Raw genomic sequence first — 14,019 nt, forward strand, 5'->3', positions numbered from 1 at the left:
TGTGGGCATGTGTGTCTGTGTGTGAGCATGTGTAGGTTATGTGTGTGTGGCAGATGTGAGGAGGGAGAACAGGGTTGGTGAAGAGGGCTTTGAACTAGTAAAATTTTTAAAAGAATTAGAAGAAACAATGCTCATATATATGTCACTACTCATATACTCATAAAAAACAGGCAAACAAGTGTTGGTCTGGAAGTTGTAAATAAAATACAGTATCAGAAAACAGTATCAGAGCAGAGAAATAAAAATATGTTTGTTCAGTATCAGTAGGAGAAATTATAACATTGTTCAGTCTTCAGTTTGTAATGAAATAATCAAATAGACAATTTTAAACATTGTTACTAATTTTTTAGTCAAAAAAATCTATTTTTCAACAGCTTTCAAAGTTTAGAAATATTATCAGATTAGCTTCTTAAGGAAGTTATTTATTAAGTTTATCCTTACTAAATTCTACCATTTTTTAGTAAATTTTCCACATGAAATAGTACAAATGCATTGTAGTTTTAGCCCAAGCATATAGTTATAAACAAAGGACTGTTGATAGAGTATGTATAATAAATACAAACTATTTTCAGATTCCAATAAACCAGATTCCTTGGCCATAAATTAAGTGGAAAAGCTCTAATTCTATTTGAAACTTATTTCAGTAGTAACATTAAAAGTCATAAAGATACAATATCATTAAGGGTTGGCATATGTGTGTTAAACATTTGATTATTCATATAATTTCTCATTTATTCTATACACTTACAATTTTTATAGAACAGTAAGACTCATGAAAGACATGACCATGGAAAAAAATGTTTACAAATTAATTTCAGACAGGTTTTAGTAAAAAATATTCAATAAATCAGGTATAAAGAGAGGTTCTGTGGAAAACGTTTCATAGATGAGGAATTTCAAATTACTTGCAACTCTTTATGCCAAACATTGTGAAATGTGCTAACACTGGAGATTCCTAGCTCATCAATAAGGAAAATGGTACAAGAAAGGTTATATAATTCCTACAACAACAAAAATGAACTTCCAAGTCGATATCTGACCTAAGCCTGTGGAATTCAACTACTTTGGCTAAACCAAATAACACTATAATGTGAAGGTTACTATCACATCCTAAATATTAATAAACCACTATTAATATAATAGTGGCCAAACCCCATATGTAGACCACATATAGTTTTTGAAAGATACAACCTTAAAATTAGAATATGTATGCACAGTATTTTAATTGTTTTGGATGTCTATAAAATAATGAATAGTGATAAAAATCATAGTCATTAATAGAGTAAATAACTTTTCTTGAAATACCAATATACATAGAAATCTGGAGTGCAAGGCAATATAGTAATTGAAGATTAGCAGTTACATCTCTTTACAAATGTGTTCATGAGAGACATTTAAAAATTCTGAGATAGGAAAACATAGTCTTCAGGTGAATATTTGTCAAAAAAAATTGGCAGTAAATTGAAGGAGAAAAAAAACTCAATGGGAGTTAACAGAAGATTACTTTGTAAGCTGAGAAAAGAATGCAAAAGTCTAAGTAAATAGAGTTGAAGTTTCAACAAAGACTGAAATGTAAATATATCTCCCTTTGTGTTCTGTAATAGGGACTCGTAATAATATTAAAATGGGAAAAGCCATGTGCTAATGAAGGATCATATTCAGATTCCAGGTCACTTTCTACGTAGGGAAGGATCTGATGAGGAATTCTGGAGAAATGTATTACATCTAAAAAGGATGAGATTGTGAGGAAAAGGATATACGTAATGCATAAAAACTTAAATTACATTTCCAGGTTCAAAAGCTTCTGAGACCTATGTTTTTCAAATACTCAAATATATAAATGTCTGTATGTACTCCACATTTGACTGATAATAGACATAGCCTTCATATACAAAGAGCTATATAAAGCAATGTAAGTTTTTTTACACAAACCAATTATTTGTGGGGGAGCTGTGTTATCACATGGTTTAATTTCAGATTTAAGTGCTGGGAAATTTTAAAGGGTGTAACTAGTAAAAGAGGATAAATCAAGCCAGAAACAAGTAAACAAAAAGCTAAAAACACAAAATAATTAACATATGGAACTCAATAATTAGAATATCCACATAGACAAATCATATAAAACATACAGCTATTAAATATCAACTTCAATTTTACAATATTGGCATGCTGCAAAACAACATGGCAAAATTATATTGTGTGTTCCATTTCTCATAAAATATATAGATGTAAAATATAATTTCAAGAATATACTGTTAATGTATAAGAAGACATCAAGAAACCTAAAGCAACATTTTATAACAAGAAAAAGAGAGTTAAAAATATATCTTAATGAAAATATCCCTCCAGCTAATAAGTGCCTTAAAAAAGAAAGATTGTTTCTTAGAGACATCGCTATTTTGTAAGTTAACAGTGGATAAACAGAAAACAGGAAAATTACTATATCAATTATTCCTGATATAATTTTTATTTAAGAATAAGCTAGAATCCATTCTTACCTCATCTTGAGATTTAACCAGAGTTCTGAATGTTTTTTCTCCACTTTCTCCATCAATCATCTTATTTCGAATCTAAGAGTAAATGAAACAACTACTTTATTCCAGAAACAAACGTGACCTGCCAAAGTATGACTATTACAGTTTTTTAAGGTTTTTACCTTATTTAGAACAAATAGAATAAAAATAGGAAGTTAGTTTTACCAGTATCTGCACTTGTTCTCTGGGAATTTTTTTTTAAAGTTACCATATTAGAATCATTTTACAGGATTTTAAAATAATAAAACACCTTTAATGAAATACTTTCAACCCACTGGTAGTTTTTGAAACATAATTAATAAAACGAATGGTCAATTATGTTACAGCTGGCCACAATGGAGTGGAAAGTAGTCACTGAGACATAAAAATATATATGTACAGAATTACATATAACATGGAATGCTTCACATTTCTGCCTTATACAATGAGTTTTATGTGAGAAAAGATTTTTAAGAGCATTTAGACTTTTTAGTCTGTAATTCTTATATCTGGAGTATAAAAAAAAATCTAAAGGATAGAGAAAACTATAAACACCTATTTGGATTTAAAAATATATTGTTGAGTCTCCTTTAGAATACTCCAAATCCTTAAAAATGTGCCAGGTCACATTATCCACTAATATTCCAGTCTACTGGCAATTCTCACAAGTTTCCTCAACTTATTTTTTATAAGTCCACCAGTGACTTAGATTTGGCTTTTGGGAACTGCAAATCAAGTAAACAAACTTGGTGTGATAAAAGGAATAATCTGAAGAATACGAATGTGTGATGCATCTAATTTAGTTCAAATATTTGGGTCTGAATAGGAGTATATAACAGCTTCTAATGTAAGTTGAGTGTGCACTTATGAGGAGCTCAAAAATAATAAAGACTTTATCATAAACCAGGCCTTTTGCTAAGTCCTTTCTATATATTATTTCATTCAATCACTATTACTAATTGATTTAGAAGAAACTGAGGTTTGGAGAAACTAAATAAGATCGTTTTGTTCACTCAATGGAGTCCTTACCTCCATTACCTTATCCTATTTTATTATGTCCAATACTTTACAACAAACATTTTTAATCACCTAAACATCCTAATACAAGGCCACAGTGTAGGGTAATTATAATAAATCATTAAATTCTAATGTTCTATAATTAAAATGCACTGTGACAAATCACAAAAGAAATATGATGGCTTTTGCAATGGAGTTAATCCATCTGGAAAAATCCTAAAAATCTGTACTCTAGAATGCAGGAGCCAGGTTCTGCTACTTATTAGCTTAAGAACTGTAGAGAAACTATTTAAACTCTCTATACCTCAAATATATCATCAGTACAACAGATGTTATAGTTTGAAATAATAATATCTATTTCCAAGCCTCTTGAGAATCCAAGAATCCAAACCTCTAACATATATCATATACTTAATGTTATTTATTATATAATATACTGCATTTTTAATATTAATATACTGCTTTTATAATTATGGAAGGCTCTTTCAGAGAAGGAAATATGCAATTTTGGTTTTGATATAAAATAGATTGCCAAGTAAAATGTATTAAGGCAAACATGGCAGCTTCTCTCATGTTGTTCCTTATGTGTTTGGGTGGTTGGATTCCTTCTAACATTTTCTTTCAATGCTATTGCAACATCCTCCATCTCTATGAATTTTATTGACGTTTACAGGATACATTTGTATTACAATAATTTTAAAATGTCTACTTTTAGAAAGAGAAAGAAGACTAAGGTCAAACCCAACTTAAACATGTATTCCTTTTCATATAATCTTTTGGAGGGGAAAACCCAGGATCTAGAAAATTTTAGAAAAATATAAAGACAAAGAACATTCACCTTTGCATATACAGTATCTAATAAACAAGTTAACACATGGCAGCTGCTCAACACATACCAGCATCTGACCTGAGGAATTGTTTAGTATTACTGATTCCACTCACCTCCACTTTAATATCATTCTCTAACTCTGCATCAAGGAAATCCAATGTTACTGGCTCCTGAGATTTGGGGTTCTACACAGAAAACAATAATAATTAAGTACATGTAACATTATACAATGATGCTGTGTACCAAGTAATTCAATGGGTATTTATGAAATTAATTCTGCAAAACTTCCTAGGATACAATAATAATTGTATAAAGGCATTTTCTTTCATATATAAATATATATATACACAGACACACATAAATATAAAAGCTAGAGATTGAGCTTTAAGTGCAATTAATCTTAATCACCAAGTAAAGACAGTCTCAATTTGAGTGCTATATTTGATATTGCATTTATAATCACAAGCTCTTTTGGCACATTACTTTTGAGGAATCATTCACAACTTTCTTTTCATTAATTAGCATGGGAAAGGGGCAAAATAATAGCTTTTTGGATAACTTATTTGGCACTAATACAATGGCAATATGTAAGTATATTTTTAAAATTTGTAAAAAAAATTGTATATAAGAAAATGTTTCAAAAATATGTTTAGATTTGCAAAGCAAAACATTCTATTGACCTGTTCTTTCTTCTGAAAGTGTATAAAGCAAAGGTGCAAGTTTGCTTCATATATTTCAATCTAAGATATTTTATATTTTAATAATTCAAATGACATATGAATGTACAAGATAAAATTTGTGGTTGTCATAAAGATTTTAAGATTGGCTATTATAATTAAAGTCTTATTAGGATAATAACCCCTGGGTTCACTGAATACTATTTTCTGCTTTAACATTTTCTATTGCTACTTTTGGCTTGCTTATAATAAAAAATAAAGAACACTAGGGAATAAGATAGATTCTGATTTATTCATATCATTATATAAAATGATACTATTAGTCTGGCAAATTTATCTCATATGATATTATTTTAATTTCTCAATTACAAAATGCAGATTCACTGAACTATCTGATAAAACAACAAAACACAGTCAATTCCTCTATAACTTCCTAAGTAATGTAACATGTCATACTAAGATTTCAACACTCACTAGAGCAATAAAATTATAATAGGTATTATGTAATTTCATAATTGAAAAATTTTAGAAATTGAATTTTTAAAGTTTATTAAAATATTATCTTAATCTGATAACTAGATACCAGTAACAAATGCAAACTGTGCTGGATTAGTACAGAGGCACTCAAATTTTAATAATATAAGCCTCACAGGCTCTTTCAAAAGATGTTCAGATCATCACCATTTTAAGCACTGTTTTAGGAAGAAAATTCCAAAGACAATTGCAATAAGTAAAAATGTACTAAAATTAAGCATATCTTATCACGATGCTGAATGACACAGTATACGTGGCATATATTTACTAACAAAAATGCCTTCCTTCACAAAGTAATTCCACCTAAAAATGAAAATTTTTTATTCCTATGATTTTTGATAAATGAACATTCTTAAAGATGAATTTTTTAAAATAACTGTGTCTGGTACTTTAACTGAAAAAAATTTCACTGCTTAAGTAGTCTATCACTATAATCAGAAGATTCTAGAATACTAAAAATAAATATTAGATTTTTCAAAGGTGAAAATGCTGACTAGTATTGGTAAGATACTGATGACATCTTACTGCCTTAAAAGGAAATGATCATTTGAGATGTAGCATATTTTAAAGGAAGAAAATAAAAAACAATGTTGAAAATCCTTCTAATTTCTTTGTGTAAAAAAATGAAACCTAGAAAGTCCCTAACAAAAGGATACTCTAAAGTTTACAATATGATTCAGAATTGCTCATTTAATATCCCGTAAAATAAATCATCTTCACACAAACATATCAGCATTAAAAGTTTAACAAACTCACTGCAAAACAAAGTCAAAATAATGAAAATAATAAAAAGTAAACAGAAATAAGAGTATTCATCTTACATGCAATGGATAATGCATAGCATGAGCAGACCCAAACAGCATGCATGGAGGAGGCATTATCAGGAAGAATTGGCAATATGAAGATCATGTCCCAATCCAGCATACAAAGACACAGAGAAGAAAATGAAATCATAAAATAAAAATCTCAATGCATAACTTCTACTTTCAAAATGGCAATCTAGCTGACCATTTTTTAAAACATCCATCCTGGGTATAGTGACTACAAAATTCAAAAGCATAATCTTCTAATAAGAAAGCAGTAAAAGAGGCTGAAAAACTGGAATATAGTCTCTGCATACCCATTATTTTTGTTTGATATTTTAAATATCTAGTATTTCTCATTTGTAAAATTGGATTATCAATGGAAATAACTACCATACCATTTGTGGAAACCAAAGAATATAATGTTCTTAACAAATTTTAAATTGAAATAATTACTAGATAGTATTACTACAAATGCTACTTAGTTCAAAAACAAAGTTGAGGAGTCTTGTGTGGTTGCTAGTTTGCCATTTAGAGTTTTCTTAGAATGAAAATAAAAATAAAACAAACCATTTTCAGGTTGTTTATTTTTAAATTATATCATTAAGAGTTACATGCAATATCTGAGCTTGCTGCATAAACAAAAATTCACTAAAATGCACATGACTGCAAAAAGTATTACTTAATACATTAAAAGAAACATGCAAGGACAGTAACAAAACAATTTACTATATCAAGAAAGGCATAAACAATTTTAATCTTTATGGAAATTATAAAGATATGAAGACTTTCGTATGCAACAAAAAGAAATTCAGGCTGTTCTAAAATTCTAGCACTGGAAGGGAGCTAAAGTTTCTCAACTACTGCAGTGGCTGTGCACTTTAGAACTCCATAGCGTGCTTTACAAACTATTTAGAGGCTGGGTGCAGTGGCTCTCGCCTGTAATTCCAGCACTTTGGGAGGCCGAGGCAGGCAGATCATGAGGTCAAGAGATCGAGACCAGTCTGGCCAACATGGTGAAACCATGTCTCTACTAAAAAATACAAAAATTAGCCAGGCATAGTGATGGCGCCTGTAATCCCAGCTCCTCAGGAGGCTGAAGCAGGAGAATCACTTGAACCTGGGAGGTGTAGGCTGCAGTGAGCTGATATCATGCCACTGCACTCCAGCCTGGCAACACAGCAAGACTCTGTCTCAAAACAAAACAAAACAAAAAACTATTTAGAGGCCTGTGTCCCATCACTGGTCAAATTAAATCAGAATTTTCAGAGGATGAGGCAGGGGACTCACATATATACATTTAATTTCCTAGGTGAATATATTGTGTAGGATGGAAACTAATGACTAGTTCAATTCTCCTGCTCAGATGAAGAAACTGAAGCACTACAGGATTTAAGGGAGTGCTCAAGAACACGGTGTTGGCTATTAGTAGAACCAAACTAGTACTCAGTTCTACCTCTACTAATTCATAGCTTATCCATCTCTTCTTAATAACGTATTGCCTCCTCATTTTAATGTCACTAACTTTTAAATTTTATTTCTTAATAGTTTTGTGACAGAGTCTTGCTCTGTTACCCACCCTGGAGGCAGCGGTGCGATCTTGGCTTACTGCAACCTCCTCCTCCTGGGTTCAGGTGATTCTCCTGCCTCAGCCTCTCGAGTAGCTGGGACTGCAGGCAACGTGCCACCACACCTGGCTAATTTCTTTCGTATTTTTTTTTAGTAGAGACAGGGTTTCACTATGTTGGCCAAGCTAGTCTCAAACTCCTGACCTTGTGATCTGCCCTCCTTGGCCACCCAAAGTGCTAGGATTACAGGTGTGAGCCATCGTGCCCAGTCTTCATGTCACCAACTTTTTTAAAGAAAACATAGGCTTACCTATGAAATCTTAAATAATGTTGAACATCCTTTGAAATTCTGCAATTCTCTTACTAAGCTATAGGAAGTATATTTTTATGCTGATTATTAATAGTTTTACTGTACATATAGAAATACTGCATACATATGATAACTGACGTTTTGCTGCCAAAAGGAAAAGCTTTTGCAATGAGTTTGCCAGGTAATAAAAATTCAGTACTTATTTGCACTTTGGTACATTTTTAATTAGCTAAGGGAAATTTCTGTAACTTCTAACCCAAAATTACACTTTTTAGAAATTTTGGCTTAAAAGCTTATGGAAACTGTCACATAGGAATTGTATTTTATTTCCACTTAGAAGTCAATTTACAAGCAAATTGTTAGGATCACATGGATTTGACATTCATTTTACAATTCTTAGAAGCCATCTCGTTATGATTTCTCTGATTATTAACCTGATTACATAATTGTCTTTGCAATTTTTAGTTAGCCAGTACATACCCTCTACCATCATTAATAACATTTTTTGCTCCAGCTTATTAAGAAATGATGCTCATCTCCATCTCATGCTCTGGAAGCTTGATGTCAGGAAAGGCGGCTTTAATTATAAGCTTTAAGAACAGAAGCTTAATCTCAACTCGGATTTAGCAAATTTGAAAGCACTGTTAAGTCTACCTTCATTCACAGTTACCTGGACATTGGGTCTCCTTTTTCTTAAATTAATTGTTGGTATACCTACACCAATAGGCTGAAGCAACAGAAAAATGATAATTCATCATACTACATATCAACATAGGTAAGGGTTCTATCCTATAATCAATTTTCATCGTATATTTCCTTGACTGGAAACAAGTCTAAATGATATACTTAGAATTCAAAATATTTGGTAGGTATGGAGTTCGTGAGTCAATAAAAATTTTAAAATATCTTCAATGAATAAAAACTGTTAAATGAATAGTCATTTTTAAAGCAAAATGACTATTATTTTTTATTTGAAAAGTACATATTTGGGAAGTGGGAAAAATGGCTGTTTGTTCCAGATTACTTTTCCATCTATTTGACCAAAAAAAAAAAAAAAAGAAAGAAAAGAAAAATAGCAATTGTTAGAATTTACATGACCCAAATATAAGTATTTTTAATGTCCATCTCTCAATTCATATGTTGAAATCATTATCCCCAGAAAAGATGGTATCCAAAGGCCTTTGGGAGGTGATTAGGTCCTGGTGGGTGGATCCATCATGAATGGGATTGGTGCCCTTATCAAAGAGGCTCTAGAGAGAGACACCTCTCACCCCTTCTTCTCCAAGTGAAGTTATAGTGAGATTATGGCTGTCTGTAAGGAAGCAGACCCTCACAGAACACCAATCTGTCCATGCTTTCATCTTGTACTTCTCAGTCTTCAGAACTGTGAGTTACTAAATTCGGTTTACAAGACACCCAGTCTACGGTATTTTGTCATAGCAGCCTGAATGAACTAAGACAAATCATACGAAACAAACTATGGCTTTGTTTTCTGAAGTAATACCAAATGTATCTGTGGAACTAATGGAGAATGTAACCGTAACAGTGTAGATTTATTTTAAATATTAACTTCTAAAACATAGATTATGCACAATTTCCTATATACATGTTTCTTAGAATTGAACAAAATGAGATATCTAATTAAGTAGACCTAACCTGGTTATTTCAATGACACAAAATGGAAGAAAGTTAAAATGCATTTTGGAATAAAGCAGAATACATAATTCAACATATGTCAAAATGTGGTCATGCTGGTAAAAGTACATGTTGAGAAAATATGTTATGAATCCATAAAAGATTAAATATGTGAAAAGTTCATAGCTATTTTATTTAATGATATTCTGGGATTTTTAAAGAACACTCATTTTTCTACAAAAAAAAAAACCTCAGTGAAATATTTTGAATTAAGGTTACAATATCAGGAAAAAAACACAAAGCACTGATCAAGGAATACTTGCATAACATTAGACTTTCACCTTGTTAAATAATAATAGCTGCTATAGACATAGCGTTATTTTTCTTCACTTATTTTAATGAATTTCTGATAAAAATAATTAAGATTAATTTTTAATATACTGTTACCATATGTTCCTTTGTATTTGTCAATTTCTAAAACAATTATACTATATTATCCTTTTATGAGGTCTTGTATCAATAAGACTTCATATATTAGCGTGACCCCTTAACCACGAAATGGAAATCATAATATTTACCGAGTTGATGAGAATTCACAAGCATATTTAATTGACTAGCATGAATTTCAGAAATAAAGAATAAATTGATGTTCAGAATAGTTTTTTTCATGGTGTTCTGAAATATTTTTGGAAATGTCTTTGTTACATATTAATATTTGCTTTAATCAAATTCAAATATAAAGATATGAAAAGCTAATTTATAATCTGGAAGACAAATATCAATTGGACTTTAATGAAGATTTCTAAAGAATTTATATTTTCTCTGTAATTTTAGTGAATTATTTTAAATATGAGCCAAATACAGGTTAATGTCATTCAAATAGTAATATTTTCTACATAAATATTGGTTATTAGTAGGAGAATGTAGAAAAGGAAAAAACCTTCAAATTATTACTTCTCTTTTACAATGAAAACGACCTAAACTGTTACAGCCATTAGATGATAGATTTATACATATATCCATCAGACATTCATTATTCTCTTTATTCTTTTTGTCTATGATATATTTTAGTTCCTTTGGTTGAGGGTTAAGCTTTATATTGATAGAAGTAGAGATTCTTCATACATTTATCACATTACGCTTTTTTTTTTTCTTTAGACACGGAGTTGCGCTCTTATTGCCCAGGCTGCAGTGCAATGGTGTGATCTTGGCTCACTGCAACCTCTGCCTCCCAGGTTCAAGTGATTCTCCTGACTTAGCCTCCCAAGTAGCTGGGATTACAGGCACACACCACCATGCCCAGCTAATTTCTGTGTTTTTAGTAGAGATGAGGTTTCACCGTGTTGGCCAGGCCGGTCTGGAACTCCTGCCCTCAGGTGATCCGCCTGCCTTAGCTTCCGAAAGTGCTGGGATTATAGGCGTGAGCCACTGCACCCAGCCCACATTATACTTTCATTCCTTTTGAATTACTTTAGTTAGGGAGCTATAATTTAAAATACATTGGATATACAAAGCTCAAACAATAATACTGCAAAATTATAAAAAATTTTAAGATATAAAACGGTAAATTTTCAAGCTATAGCACAATCTTAGGAAGATTAGCCAAACATAAACTACTCTTTTAAGAGGAATTTAACAGGATATGCTTTTAAAGAGCTGTGATGGTTTAATAACAACATGGAAAAGTACTTATGCAACATTTATATAAAAATAACAATTTGGCCAGGCACAGTGGCTCACGCCTGTAATCCCAGCACTTTGGGAGGCCAAGGTGGGTGGATCACGAGGTCAAGAGATCGAGACCATCCTGGCTAACATGGTGAAACCCTGTCTCTACTAAAAACACAAAAAAATTAGCCAGGTGTGCTGCCACACGCCTGTAGTTCCAACTACTCGAGAAGCTGAGGCAGGAGAATTGCTTGAACCCAGGAGGTAGAGGTTGCAGTGAGCTGAGATTACACCACTGTACTCCAGCCTGGGTGACAGAGTGAAACTCTATCTCAAAAAAAAAAAAAAAAAAAAAAAAAAAAAAAAACACATTTAAGCATAACTAGGGTGATCAACAGTTACATGCACTACAAATAATTATACGATGAATTTTATATGGGAATAAGTTCTGAAGTCAGAAAAATTAAATAGACATTAGTTATAAAATGTAGTATTATTTAATGTATTAAAATATATATTACATTTAATGCATTTTTGTATTCAATATCAATAGTATTTTATTGAATTGAACAATATTTAAATGACACAAATTTGTATGTGTGTCTGTTCACATGCTTGTGGTATATTCTAATATATGACTAACATTAAATATCCATGACTTGGGAGAAAGAAGTAGTATGTCTAAATCTGCATGGTTTAAAGGATCTTCAATATTATCTTCAAAGTTAAACAATAACTAAATGGATGCTTATAAAGTTACAATTATAAGACTGATTAATTTTATTTCTAGATAAATAAATTTTGCTGTTAATTGCCCTGCAAAACAGTTCATAAAGAGTCAAATGAGATATTTATTTTCATAAAATATCTGGTACCTTGAGAAAACAGGCATAAAAATTAGGAATAATATGGTACATCTATGGCATTTTATCTCTTTCAGATTAGCTTGCTAATTAATAAACACTTCCCATTTCTAAAGCCCATGACATGAATTTTACTTATTCAATCTCTTGCATCTCTTTACAGGCCTATCCTAAAATAGAAAGAGAAACATTCTAGGAGACAGAAAGCAGAGTTAATTACCAGAAGAGAAGGGCAACAGAAAATGTGGTCTGGACAAAGTCGAACATTACTAATATTTATCAGGTTCATACCCATCCATGTCTAGAGCAGTATCTTTTATTATCTTACAGCCTTAAAATCAAAGTCAGAAGTGGGATGCATGAAATTGAGGCTCAGTAGGTGATAATGGCTGTCTTTGAGATAGAAATATTAGTGCAGCTAAATTGGGAACAGAAAATGAAAACTGCTTTCCCACTTTGATATATTATAATGTGTGGTCTTGTCATCTAAGAGAGCCACATTACACACTGTACTTTGATATTTAGTGTTATATAGCAAATTTTAAAACAACAATCCTATTAAGAACATTAATCATTAATTTTACAAAACACTAATCACTGTAAACAAATTATATACCTACCTTTGGCTGAAGATTTGGATGTAATAAAACATAACCATTAGGATCGATTGCAAAGTAATAGCCATTGGGGCACAGCTGGAAAAAATAAAAAGCTTAGTCAGACATCCCTGAGTCACAATTAGAAATCTATGCTCGTTAAAGTATATATATTAATGTATTACACATTTTATAGCATGTTAAAGGATAATATGGTATCATTTTATTTTAGAGATGCTTTTAACCATTTAGTTCCTTTGCTAAGATAACTGCCTATAGTTTTTGAGAATTACTTAAGTACTTTACGGCCAAGCTAAATTAGTACAGAGTTCTTAACTCGAAAGGGTATCAAAAGAGCAAATTTCATCTTACTGTAAAACGCGGTGTCAGTCTTTTAATATCTTCCAAAGATACATCTACTCCCATCACACCAAGAATCAGCTGGTTCTATAATAAGAGCAAAAATGGCATTTTATTTCAAAAATTTACATCTTTACATAATTATCATATTCTCATCGTTTCCTCGCATTTTGGTTATATTTGATATTAACTTAAATGTACATAATAGGGTGAAGCACTCCTGGTGTCAATTTACAAGGATTCTCAGCTTTGTTTTCCACAACTTTATCATCATCATTTAATTTAGCAAAAAAAATCTAGATGATTGAGGCTAAAATATTTAAAAGACATATAAAAATTTTTGACATTTCTTGCACCCTTTTCTTCTAATATTTATTTTCACTGCTATTGTACAGTCAGCCCTTGTTGCTGTGTGTCTATGTATGTGAGTTTTTATTGACTTTATGGTTTACTATAATTAAGAAACCACAAGACTGTCCAGCTTAAAGATTATACAATATAGAATAAGAACACATTGGATTTTTGCTGTAGATAGTTCCTGTGTATGTAACTATCCTGAAAGTATGTGACCTTATTGGTGATAAAATCCTCAAAACACTATTTCTAGTTGCTGCTAATAACTTCTATATACCAAGCAACAGGCATC

The 14,019-nt window shown here is 31.3% G+C and overlaps 1 protein-coding gene across 7 annotated transcripts in view; it reads right to left on the minus strand.

The window, feature by feature from the left end:
• CACNA2D1 (calcium voltage-gated channel auxiliary subunit alpha2delta 1) overlaps window positions 1-14,019 on the minus strand; it is a 490,964-nt gene that overhangs the window by 42,705 nt on the left and 434,240 nt on the right. For 3 of the 7 annotated variants that reach the window (XM_021674256.2, XM_021674253.2, XM_012466176.3), the window contains exons 17-21: window positions 13,386-13,460; window positions 13,038-13,112; window positions 8,922-8,978; window positions 4,473-4,544; window positions 2,499-2,570 (exon numbers count right to left, since the gene is read on the minus strand). In XM_021674256.2, coding sequence (XP_021529931.1) covers window positions 2,499-2,570; window positions 4,473-4,544; window positions 8,922-8,978; window positions 13,038-13,112; window positions 13,386-13,460 — 351 coding nt within the window. The remainder of the gene's footprint in view (window positions 1-2,498; window positions 2,571-4,472; window positions 4,545-8,921; window positions 8,979-13,037; window positions 13,113-13,385; window positions 13,461-14,019) is intronic. The other 4 variants (XM_021674264.2, XM_021674267.2, XM_021674268.2 and 1 more) reach the window with 2 other exon arrangements.

Source organism: Aotus nancymaae, unplaced genomic scaffold (assembly GCF_030222135.1).
Source record: "Aotus nancymaae isolate 86718 unplaced genomic scaffold, 86718_ANA_hifiasm-v0.15.2.pri h1tg000002l, whole genome shotgun sequence".
In the NCBI taxonomy this organism is placed as follows: domain Eukaryota; kingdom Metazoa; phylum Chordata; class Mammalia; order Primates; family Aotidae; genus Aotus; species Aotus nancymaae.